The 12,068-nt window shown below is 40.0% G+C and overlaps 1 protein-coding gene across 2 annotated transcripts in view; it reads left to right on the top strand.

Moving 5' to 3' along the window:
- LOC126397736 (gamma-aminobutyric acid receptor subunit rho-3-like) overlaps window positions 1-12,068 on the top strand; it is a 59,750-nt gene that overhangs the window by 12,644 nt on the left and 35,038 nt on the right. The window contains exons 1-2 of one of the 2 annotated variants that reach the window (XM_050056687.1): window positions 3,061-4,048; window positions 10,713-10,825. In XM_050056687.1, coding sequence (XP_049912644.1) covers window positions 3,915-4,048; window positions 10,713-10,825 — 247 coding nt within the window. In that variant the 5' untranslated portion in view covers window positions 3,061-3,914. Of the gene's footprint in view, window positions 1-3,060; window positions 4,049-10,712; window positions 10,826-12,068 lie in introns of those variants that run through there. The other variant, XM_050056688.1, reaches the window with a different exon arrangement.

Genomic DNA, 12,068 nt, shown 5'->3' with positions numbered 1-12,068 from the left:
GCTTTAGGTATGGCCATTTGCATTTTCGAGTTGGACACAGTTAGCAGCCCCTCCGCGACAAGTGCGTCAGAAAGACACAGATTTTTTTTTTTAAATATATTTTTAGGGCATTTTGCCTTTATTGGACAGGACAGGTAAGCGTGAAGGGGGGAGAGAGAGAGAGAGGGGATGACATGCAGCAAAGGGCCACAGGCTGGATTTGAACCCAGGCCGCTGCGGCAACAGCCTTGTACATGGGGCGCCTGCTCTACCACTAAGCCCCAGACACAGATTTATTTAACACAAAACTGCTATATTCAGTGGGTCTCATTCATGAAAAGTGAGTAAATCTGTGTGTAGATTTGCACATAAAAGCCTACTCTACTAAAAACCTACTCCGGATTCAGGAACGCCGCGGGAAACTCAGATTCGATCGTAAACACGTGTGTATGATCATGAATGCCAATCCATCGTAAAGTGACAGCGCGCTCCCTGTAATCAGCAATTAGCATAAATCCCCGCCCATGAATAGCCAATGACCACCATATAAGGAGGTGTAGGTGCATCCTGTCGACCTGTCAGTCATGGCGTAAAGAAAGAGAGAGAAAGAAAAAATAATTTTTCCGAAGCGGAGATCGAATTAATTTTGGGTGAAGTGGACTTAAGAAAAAACATTTCATTTTCTTCAGTTAGTAGTGGTGTGACAGACAAAGCGAAGGCCTGGAGGGAGGTAACAGATGCTGTTAATGTTGTCTCCGTGGTACAAAGAAGGTGAAGCGTAAATGGTTTGATATGAAACTGGAGGCAAAGAAATGCATTTACAACATTTATTTTAACAAATGATAAGGATAACATATAGCCTACAGCAGTTTTGTATGCATCATCTTCAAATTATTTGAATCTTAATAGCCTAAAGCTCTGTTTTATACAACGTAAATTAAACATTTTCAAATCATATTTATTCATTCAAATGACCAAAAAGCCACAAAAAAACAAACAAAAAAAAAAAACACGTGTTGTCTCAAATAATTCTTTCAGCTGCCATCATTATCATCATTCAACATGTAGAAAGAACGTGTAATCTATTGAGTCGATTTACATAGATAATTCACAATCATGAACCTAATCTGGATCTTAAACCTGCTAATTGCCAACTAATTTAACTAAATGTGTTATATTTTTAATATTTTTGTCATGTTTAGATTACGTGTTTCAAAGGCATCTGTGTATTGTGAGCGCAATACGAGTTAAAATTGTAATTCCAATAGTGACAAGCAATATCTATGTGCTTTACTAAATTTACACAAGCACTACGAGTGGTCAGGAGCAGGAGTAGATTTTGTTAGTAGCTACGAAAAGATCGGAGCTACTAAAATATTGATGAATGCGGACATGCACGTAAATTTCCGTCTGCGAACAGTTTACAAACAAATTCCTTCTGCTCACGTTTCATGAATGAGACCCAGTGTTTTTACCTGTTTAAATCACCTGGTCAATTTGTGTTGGAGAGGAAGAGACCTCTGCAGATAATTGGGCCTGTAGTAAAAAGCCGTTTGAACTTCTGGATCAGAAGGGTGAGCACATATTTGTAGGTGCCAGGCTGGCGGCCCATCTGCGACATGCTAATTAGGGCAGAAGAAACATTGATTTTCACCATGAAACTGTTTTATTCAGTGTTTTTACCTGTTTAAATCAGCAGGTCTGTTTGTTTTGGAGAGGAAGAGACGTCTGTAGATAATTCAGCTTCCAGTACAAACCTCCAGAACAATGAACACTGAAGGAATTCTAACCAGAAGTTTCAACTTGTTGCAATCTGCAATCTGTTCCTTGAAGTACAATTTTGAGGTACTTGTACTTTACCTGAGTATTTCCAATGTATGCTTTGTTATGCTTCCACAGTAGTATGCAAGTGTCTTGTATGTATTTGTGGGCACAACAGATTCCTTCATGGGGCGACCTCTCGCTCAGCAGGTAGAGCGTGCACCCCATATAGGCTAAGTTCTTTGCAGCGGTGCGGGTTCAGTTCCAACCTGTGGTCCTTTGCTGCATGTTATCCCCATTCTCTCTCCCCCTTTACTGTCTCTCTCCAGCTGTCCAGTAATAAAGGCAAATCCCTAAAAACAATAATCCTAAAAAAATTCCTTCAGGGTAATGCTCTTTGTAACAGTAATTTAATGGAATAGTTGTGTTTGGAGTTCCATGAACCCACAAAAAGACACTTGGATAATGCTGTCAGTCCAGTCACTAGAAGAAAATGTTGGCTGTTCAAGACCAACTGACAACAAAAGCAGTTGTTTTTTTAGCAAGTCAGTGCTGTGTTTCCAGCGGCTTTACAGACACTAATGTTGCAATTTTTTAGCAACCCATTGCTGTTTTTCCCACAGGGATAGTGGCACAACAAGCAGTTGTTTTTGACAGAGACATCCCTGCGTTTCCTGGGATTTCTCGGGATAGTGCCAGAAAAAATGGTTATTTTGCTGAGATATTGGGAGATATTCAGTGGAGATTGTGCCCCCAAAACCAGGTATTTTAAGTCAAAACATGACCTTTTCCTTACCATAACAAAGTGTTTTTTGTGCCTAAACATAACCACATGTTAACCACAGTGTTGATGAAACATAAGAAAATGTAAAGTTTCAGTGTATCCGCTGCATAATAATGTACAAATGTATCCATGGTTGACGAAAGTTCTTTGACGTCTTTTTGATCTGTCTTTTATTCGAACTCTGTCAAAGTCCGTTTGCACTGATATGCTTTTATTTTCCAGGCGCTCTGCTCTCCCTAACCCCATTTGATAGAAAACATTTTCTGGGACCACAGAGAGCCATAGGAGATGAGTACTATATACAATTTATATTGTGTTTTTGGGTGAACTGTTCCTTTAATTTCAACAACTCTGGTGCCACACATAGTAAACTGCAAAGGAAGAAATTCCTCAAACTCACACACCAAACATCTAAAACTGAATTTGCATGTGTTTTTATGCAGCTGCACGGCTCTTTAGGCTGTGCATGCGTGCGTGTTGATACTTGTGCGTGCGTGTGTGTGTGTGTATGTGAGTGGGATTATGTCTTCCAGAGGTGTAAACTGAAGAAGGAGCTGTAGGTGAGGCTGGATTAGACACAGCTCTCGCTCCACTCCAGCTTGGATTAAACCTCGGCCGATCTTGACGACCTTTTATTGTTTGAGCTGCTTTCAATCCCGTGATTCATTTTCACGCACATAACCCCTCTCCACACACGCACGCACACACACACACACACACACACACACACACACACACACAAAATGTGGAGGTGTGCGCTAACCTCATATAATCCATATAATCACACCAGGTGCCTGTTTTTTTATTGTCCCGCTGAGAAAATCCTGATTACTGATGGGTGTTTGAGTGTGTGTGTGTGACTGTTTGTAGGTTAGTGAAAGATTGCTGTGGCTGTAGATAAGAGGATTAGAGTGGAATTAGTGTCATTCCTCTATCGCCGCGAGGAATAGATTCATATCGATTTTAATCAGAGATAGAAAGATCCACAAAAAAACTGCAGATAAAACAGACAGAGACAGACGGTGCGAGCAAGAGGAGGAGTGAATGAAGCCGGGGGGAAAGCAGCAGAAGATTCCTGGAGATCATCGCAGCCGGAATGTTCAACTGGAGGGGCTGCACAAACACCTGCTGCAGAGATACATGCATGTAAAGATACATGTAGAAACATTTAGGAGAACACTGCACTCATGCATTTGCTTTGTTTGGAAATCATGCCTTTGTTTTGGAGCTTTCTGGTTGAGGAAACTTCTAGCCACAGTGGGATGTTTGACCAAAACCACCAGCGTTAGTCTGCAGGGTGGTGTGGACAGTGGAACTGGTGGAGCTGGTGGAGTGGTTGTGGCCAGCGATGTTGGCATTGTGTCAGTTGTGGCAGGGAAACCTGTGAAAAATGAAGGTGGACGTGCTGACTTGCCTGGCTCTGGTCGCCAGCCTCATCACCACAGTGACCGGCGGCCGCAACTCCGGGCGCAGGAAGCACAAGGAGGTGTTCCTTGGGGAGAACAGCAAGTTCAAGTTTGGAGGGTGAGACACACTGATCACACACATTTATCACAGTTCAGAGTGAGTCAGTAGATGATGCAGATGATTGGTAGCATATTTCTCTGTCTGTTCTTGACTGTTTGTGCTTCTTAAACCTTCATTTTTTGGCCACTCGGGGGCAGCGCAGCAAACTTAACACAACACTGACATATTATCACACAAGCACACATTTGCATATTTATACATACATTAGATACGTAGCAACTTTAGCATTAATTTGTCATGTTTGTGGACACCATCATAGTTGGCATTAACTTATTAGCAAACATGAACTACACCTGAGGCTGATGGGAATGTCTTTAGTTTCGCAGGTATTTGGCCATAAACCAAAGTATGTGATGAATACAATTTTAGTCACGATAATGGAGTTAGATGAAAAAACTGCTTCAGGGATTTAGCGTTGCACTCCTGTACCATTGTCGGACTAACGATGGACAGTTTTACAGAAAAAGCATTAAAATTAATGCAGCATTCCTCTTTTTTGTTTGAAAAACAAGAATGCTGCACCCACAGTGCAACTCGACAGCTCTCAAGAAAATAGCACCCTCTGCTTGTTTTGTGTTGTGAACATTACTGTCCAAATGCGACCTCATTGTCACCATAATGCATACCTGCCAACACTCCCCGTTTTCCCAGGTTTCTTCTATATTTCAAGGCCATGTCCCGGTAGCATCCCATTTTATTGTTTCTCCCAGGAAATTCCCATGACTTTCATGGCCCTCAAATTTTATTATGAATAATTGTCATATATGGAGCCACGTGTTTTGTATGTTTGTCTGACATCCCCAAAGTTGCCACATTGTTTATGAAACACAACCTTCACACAGATATGTCATATTTGTACATTTCGTAGGTATCATATCATTGTTTCTAAAGAGATATAGTGTATGAGCTGACTGTCATCAGGATGTGGAGGGGATGGCAAATGGTGTGACACCTAAGTGAGACTCCTGCCAAGGTGTAGACCACTACAGACCACATAATTTTTAGTTCCCAAATATGGGTGATTTTTAGGGACCCTTGGCTCTTTTTCCAGGATTCTTTTAGGCACCAAACATTGGGTATTTTTAGAGATCTATTGCTGTTTTTCCAGTGGCTTTTTAGCCCCCAAACATGTATTTTTTTGCCAGCAGGAACAGTAATGCAAAAAGCTGTTGTTTTTCACTGACATCCCTGCTTTTCCAGTCAGGATTGAGTCAGTATTTTAAGCCAAAAATGATCTTTTCCTAAACATAACCAAGGGTTTTTTATGCCTAAACATAACCACATGTTCACCACATTATTGTATCCTTAAGTCTCAAGGTACTGTATCTGCTACATAATAACGTGCAAATGCAACATATCTGTGGTGTTCAGAAACGTGGAATACCAATATTTTTTTTTTCTGGTAATTGGGTTACAACTGGTAACTCACAACCAAACTCAAGGGGTGTGAGAGCAGCTGCTCTCTACACAGGCAGACAGGCAACACAGTCAGGCAACGCAGACAGGCTAGTGAAGTTATTGTTGCTGTAAGCTATATAAATAGCAGGCTAGGAAAAATCTATATACACCTGCAAATCTAAGCAGTGTTGGACTGAACAGTTTCCTTTTATATCTGCCAGCCACCGGTATAGTGGCCATGCCCTGTGCAAAGCCTGTAGGAAGGATTGTTATGTAGGGCACGGTGGGGAGAATAATGCGAGCCAGCATATCGGCTCCAAGTGGCACAAGCACGGCGTTGAAGGATACATTGGCAATATCGACCTTTAGCATCAAAGGACAGACTATCAGTGAAAATATTTTATGTATTTTGAAAACTAAACGTTGGCAGGTAAATGTATATTTTAGAATTAAGTCCAAGCACCTTGAATTTGTAAAATGAGAACTGTGAGGTGCCTTTGAAGGTAAAAAAAAAATCCAGATCATGATACCCCTCAGACACTAGTAGTTAGAGCAAAGACAAAAGTTATATTAAAAGTCTTTATTCAGTTTATATTGATGTAAAATGCAGACTAGATTCAACCTCAAAGGGTTTTCATCACCATATTGATCAATCAATAGCTCAAAACTTGAGGATCCAGTTATGCCTCCTTGACATCTTTAAACGCTACAGGAAGCTGCAGTTTCTATGTAGCATCAGCTATTCAGTGCCTGTCTACATTTAATTACTATACAGAATATTCTGTGGTTTGTCAGGAAGCTGCAGTTCCACCTCTAACAAAAAGGTCACACAGAGGTTCCCATAATTTGATCACTTCCACTTCCCTGTTTCACGTAAAAACCACAAATGACCTCAAACACTTCTTTTATGTGAAGAAATGAGACCACAACAAAATTTTTCCCTAAATGTAATTATAGTTTTAGTTTTAGTTCAGATTTTAATTGACTGTGCTGTTTTTATTGCTCACAGCTGAGTTACTGACCTCTGCAAGTTTGAAATCAGCTTTTGGCAAAGAAAGTGCTGCTCAGACAGGTTTTATTTGTCTAATAGGAAAAAACGCAGCTTTCCTGGAGCTCCTGTTGGAAAGGATGAATGAGTGAATGAATGCAGCTGCAGTTCCTCAACATGTTGTGTCAGCAAGTAGAAACACTGAATAGATTCTCATCAAAACTTTCTATGAAAAACATATAAACCCCCCTTGTGCTGTGCAAATGGTTATTTTTAACAAAAATATTGATGATAATTAACAAAGTGAACTACCTGTAAAAACATCCAGGAAGCATTAAATTGTAATAAATTCATTATCCAGGTGTAGCTTTAGGACGAGTTGTTAGAGGAGGGAAAATATTTATTTTAATTCAATAACTGCAATAAAGAACATAAAAGCTGTTTTTGTTTAAGGTGGGAAAACAGATTTTTAAAAGAGAGACAATAAAGTTGTTGTATCTAACTGGAAATATTTAAACTGAGTTTGGTGCCATACAAAATGTTTTATTTGAAACCTGTTGCTGCTTGTTGCAAATCATTTTAAGATTTTATTACTTATTGCACACCCATTTTGTCTCTGCAATAAAAGCTTGTTTATTAGTAAGATGTTAACTGAACTCTGGCTTCAGTTCACATTCAACTGTCAAAGTAGTTGTTGAACAAAACAGCCAGTGTGTGTGTGTGTGTGTGTGTGTGTGTGTGTGTGTGTGTGCAGCAACAGTGAGAAAAACAATATAGCGTTGATCCACTGTCTCATGTCAACACCCGGCTCATTGTTTGAATGACAGGTGATCTGTGGGAAATACAGAGCAGACACAGCTCAGGGATTAAAGCAAAGTGACAGAAATGTGTCAGTGGTTTAATTTAGAACATCTACTCCAATACTGTACTTAAAGGTCCAGTGTGCAGGATTTTGAGGGAATATATATATGCAGAAATGGAATATAACATAATTAGTATATTTTCTTTAGTGTATAATCATCTGACAGTAAAAATCGGCATGTTTTCATCATCTTTGTATGTTGTTTATATCTACATATGGAGCAGATTCTTGTCTACGTAGATGGCCGTGTTTCACTGCCATGTTGTTCTACAGTAGCCCAGAACAGACAAACCAAATAGTGACTCTAGATAGGGCCAGTAGTTAGTAGCCCCTCAGTGACGAACAGTGTCGGAAAAACACTGAATTGTAATGTGAATCTGCTTTATTCAGTGTTTTTACTGGTTTAAATCAGCTGGTCTGTTTGTTTTGGAGAGGAAGAACCATCTGCGGATTATTCAGTTCCGGTAAAAATATCCTGAACAATGAACACTGAAAGGAATTCCAACATAGAGAGGTTTCAGCCGGTTGCAATCTACAGTCCTCACCACTAGATGCCACTGAATCCCGCTAAATCTTACACACTGTTCTTTTACTTGTACTTCGCCTGAGTATTTCCATTTCATGCTACTCCACAACATATATGTATGAACGCTTTAGTAATTTTACAGATCAGAATTTTTACACAGGGAGGCTGTGGCTCAGGAAGTAGAGTGGGCCATTCATTAATCAATCGTAAGATCAGCGGTTCAATCCCAGCTCCTCCAGTCCCTATCCTTGGGCACTATACTACACCTAAAATTGCCTGAGTAGCAGGTGGTAGCTTGTATGGAAGCCTTGGCTACCTGTGTGTGAATGTGTGTGTGAATGGGTGAATTTGTGGAAAAAGTGCATTGAGTGGTCAGAAGACTAGAAATGAGCTATTCAAGTGCAAGTCCATTTACCAAGTCCATACATTACACACAAAACATATGAGGAGTTTTAAAAATATGTTTTGTTATAAATTAAACTTCCCAGCAGTTTATACAAGTACAGCTGAAATGATAACATGATTAAACAGTAAGTCGTTTGACAGAAAGTCATTTGGTCAAGTCTTTTTTTGCAACCCAGTCTCCAGAAAAAATGTTGGCATTCTGAGTTTCTGCCATGGAAACATTACAGTGTTTATCAAGTGGATATGCTGTAACTCTATGTTTCAACAACTCTGTGGTTAACACGTGGTTACATTTAGGCACAAAAACCACTTAATTATGGTTAGAAGGAGATCGTGTTTTGCCTTAAAATACAGAGTGCAGTTCCTGCTGGAAACAAAGCATGTCTCAGTTTAAAAAAAAAAAAAAAAATGCTTTTTGAGGCACTACCTCTGCTGAAAAATCAGTATATAAAATGGTATAACAGTCACTAGGGAAGTTTTAAAATTTTATAATTTAACTACATTTTACTGTTTATGCTTACACACTTTTATTGAGGGAACAATTACTTGTAATGTAGCATTTTTACAGGGTGGTATTAGTAGTTTTACCTAAAGTTAAGGACCTGAATACTTACGCTCAAAATAACTCAAAGAAAATCTGCTTTAAAAGGAAGTGTTGAGCTTGTTTGAATTAGCTTCAGGGTATGAGATTATTGTTGATTTTGGTTTGTTTGAGGGGATTGTAGTGTTTGTTTCAAGGTTAATTTAAGGGATTATGGAGACAGGATTTGGCTCAAACACGCTGTCCGACCTCACAATAATAGGAGCCCAAATGTGTGTGTGTGTGTGTCTGTGTGTGTGTCTGTGTGTGTGTCAAGGTGTGCGACTTTCAAACAGGCTTTTCATCCATCAGCTTTTGCTCTCAAACAGCTTTTATCTTTTTTCCCACTTTGTGTTCACCTGTGCACCGCACGTGTGTGTTTGTATTCCCTTTAAACACACACAGACACACACAGAGTGCAGCATGTATTGCAGCAGAGAGGCAGCCGTGTTTAGGCTGTAATTATACCTTCTGCATCTGGTCAGTGTTTCCCTGGTTGAATGTCAGACATATATAGAAGTTTACAGTTTGTTTAACTTCACAGCATGTTTACTCTATGTTGCCTGAGGACGTCACCACACACCAAACACTCAAACACTGTCGACAAGCAGATATGAAGTTTACATTTCTTGGTTTTCTTTGCTGCTGAAAACACACAGGATGTAATGTCACATTTGGTTATGTAAAGCATCCTCAGAGTGTTGAGCTTTGAAGTTCATTCAAGTCCACTTCCTTTTTCTTTCAGGACATATTATGGTCCTCTTTAGTGTCCAAGACCAGGAACCAGCTTTGAACAGGGACAGAGGTCTTCATCACACCTGATATAAAACCATTACGTGACCAACGTCACCTAATTAGGTCATGTGATAACAGCTACACTTTCTCCACGCCACGGTGACTGCTGATGAAGGTTGCAAGTTGTGGTCGAAAGCTCCTGAAAGACAGTGACAAAGTGTAAACCTTGTAATAAAAACATTTTGACAAAAATACTCTAAATCCTAGCTTTGCATCTCTTTAAACAAAAGATTTGTGATGAGCTTCCAGCCAAACTCTGTTAAAAAAAAAAAAACACATTTTATTTGTTTGTTTCACATTTCAATTACATCCTCTGCAATTGTTGTCTATCTATATTATGGTCTGGTGCAAGGTATGTAATTCACGTGGTCAGTTTTTTCCCCAATAAGTAAATGGACGAGGAAGTATTTACATCCTTCACTTAAAGGTCCAGTGTGTAGGATTTAGGGGGATATATGGCAGAAATGGAATATAATACAATAAGTATGTTTTCTATTGTGTATAATCACCTGAAAGTGTTACCTTAAAATGAGCTGTTTATATCTACATGGGAGTGGGTTCTCGTCTACGAAGATCGCCATGTTGCATCACCATGTTTCTATAGTAGCCGAGGACAGATTATCCAGACACTGGCTCTAGATTGGGTCATTAGTGTTTCTGGTTGACCACCATAGTTAGTAGCCAATCTGTGGCGAGCAGCATCAGAAAAACACTGATTTGTTAAATGAAACTGTTTTATTCAGTGTTTTTACCAGTTCAATTCACCTGGTCTGTTTGTTTTGGAGAGGGAGAGACCTCTGCGGATAATTCAGCTCCCGGAACATAATGCAAGGCTTTGTTTGTGCGACAGAGAACTTGTGCACACGTGTGTTTATTTGTTCATGGAGCTGCTCCATGCCTTTGATTAAGGTTATGGTTCTAGCAGGATGAGAGTGAGCGGCAGGGAGGGAGAGAGGGAGGGAAAACCACAAACTGTATTTTCAGTAATCAAAACCTGCAATTACACCCTTAATAAACCAACTAATCAATCATCACACTGTGTGTGTGTGTGTGTGCGTGTGTGCGTGTGTGCGTGCGTGCGTGCGTGCGCGTGTGCTGTCTATGCAGACGTATTGACTACAAGCTGAAGAGACAGGACAGCACCAAAACACTGCTGATAAAAACTGAACAGCTGCTGAGGATCGAGGAGCATGACTTTGCCATGAGACCAGGCTTTGGAGGTCAGATACACACACACACACACACACACACACACACACACACACACACGCACACACTAAAAGACAATTTTTCTATACTTGTGAGGACTCTCACTGACAAAATGCATTCCCGAGTCCCTTACCTTAAAGGGGAACTACACCCATTTTCAAAATGTATAAATGTTATTCCTATGATCTACGACAGTCTTAAGATATTGGTAAACAGAACAACTTTCTCCAAAATCCACAAATTAGAGTGCTAAGCTCAACTGTTCGATGTCATGGGCTATAAAGCTGCTCCACAGACAGTGAATTGTGAAAGATGTTCTATATGACGCTGAGAGCACCCAGGGGAATGTTCTGGGGACATTTTCTGTTTCAGAACTGAGAACACTACAACAAAATAAATCTCATTTGGGTATATAAGAGAAAACAAACACTATGGGTCTAAAAAATCAGTCTCCAATTCATTGTTTCTCACACATCACAGGTCTGAAACTTACTTCTCTGGTTTCTGGCTTAAGAGAGAGTACCTCATGTTCACAAATACTGGCTGAACTTTTCTTGGCCAGGGAGATAATTTACTAGAATTCTTAATTCAGGGGGTGTTCCCTTTTTACTAACACAACTAAATGTCTTACCCTTACCCGACTTTTTTTTTTTTTTTTTTTACAAACATTCCACCCTTTAAGTGTCTTTATACTGGCTAGCATTACCCTAGCCAGCTGCCTCTGCTCCCGTGAACAGGATATCTCCCGAATGTCTTGAGGGAATTTTTTCAAATTTGGCACAAACGTCCACTTGGCATCAAGGCTGACCTGATTAGAATTTGGTGATCAAAGGTCACTGTATACGTACGTGTACAGTATGTCACCATAACTCAAGAATGCATACACTAACTATGACAAAATTTCATGCAAATGTCTAATAGGGTAAAATGATGAAGTGATGGAATTTTATATCCAAAGGGTCAAAGGTCAGCTTCCCTGGTCATTACTCAATGTCATAATTCATTAGCAGAAGGGGAGACATTTGATCAGATACTGAATTGGTGACACTAATCTTGGGTGCACATCTTGAAACAGTGCTGCTTGTATAGATCTTCTGTGCTGCCGAGGGGCGCAGCGTATCTGAAGCATCCATGTTTTAGAATATGTAGCTTCTTTGCAGCAACATCCATATTTGGATGACATGGATGTAAACAGCAACTTAACTGGTTGGGCCAGTTCTGGTTTGGGATTTTTTTTTTAACCTCTTGCGGCCC

This window comes from Epinephelus moara, chromosome 11 (assembly GCF_006386435.1).
Source record: "Epinephelus moara isolate mb chromosome 11, YSFRI_EMoa_1.0, whole genome shotgun sequence".
Lineage (NCBI taxonomy): Eukaryota > Metazoa > Chordata > Actinopteri > Perciformes > Serranidae > Epinephelus > Epinephelus moara.
This window is presented reverse-complemented; position numbering and strand designations above follow the sequence as displayed.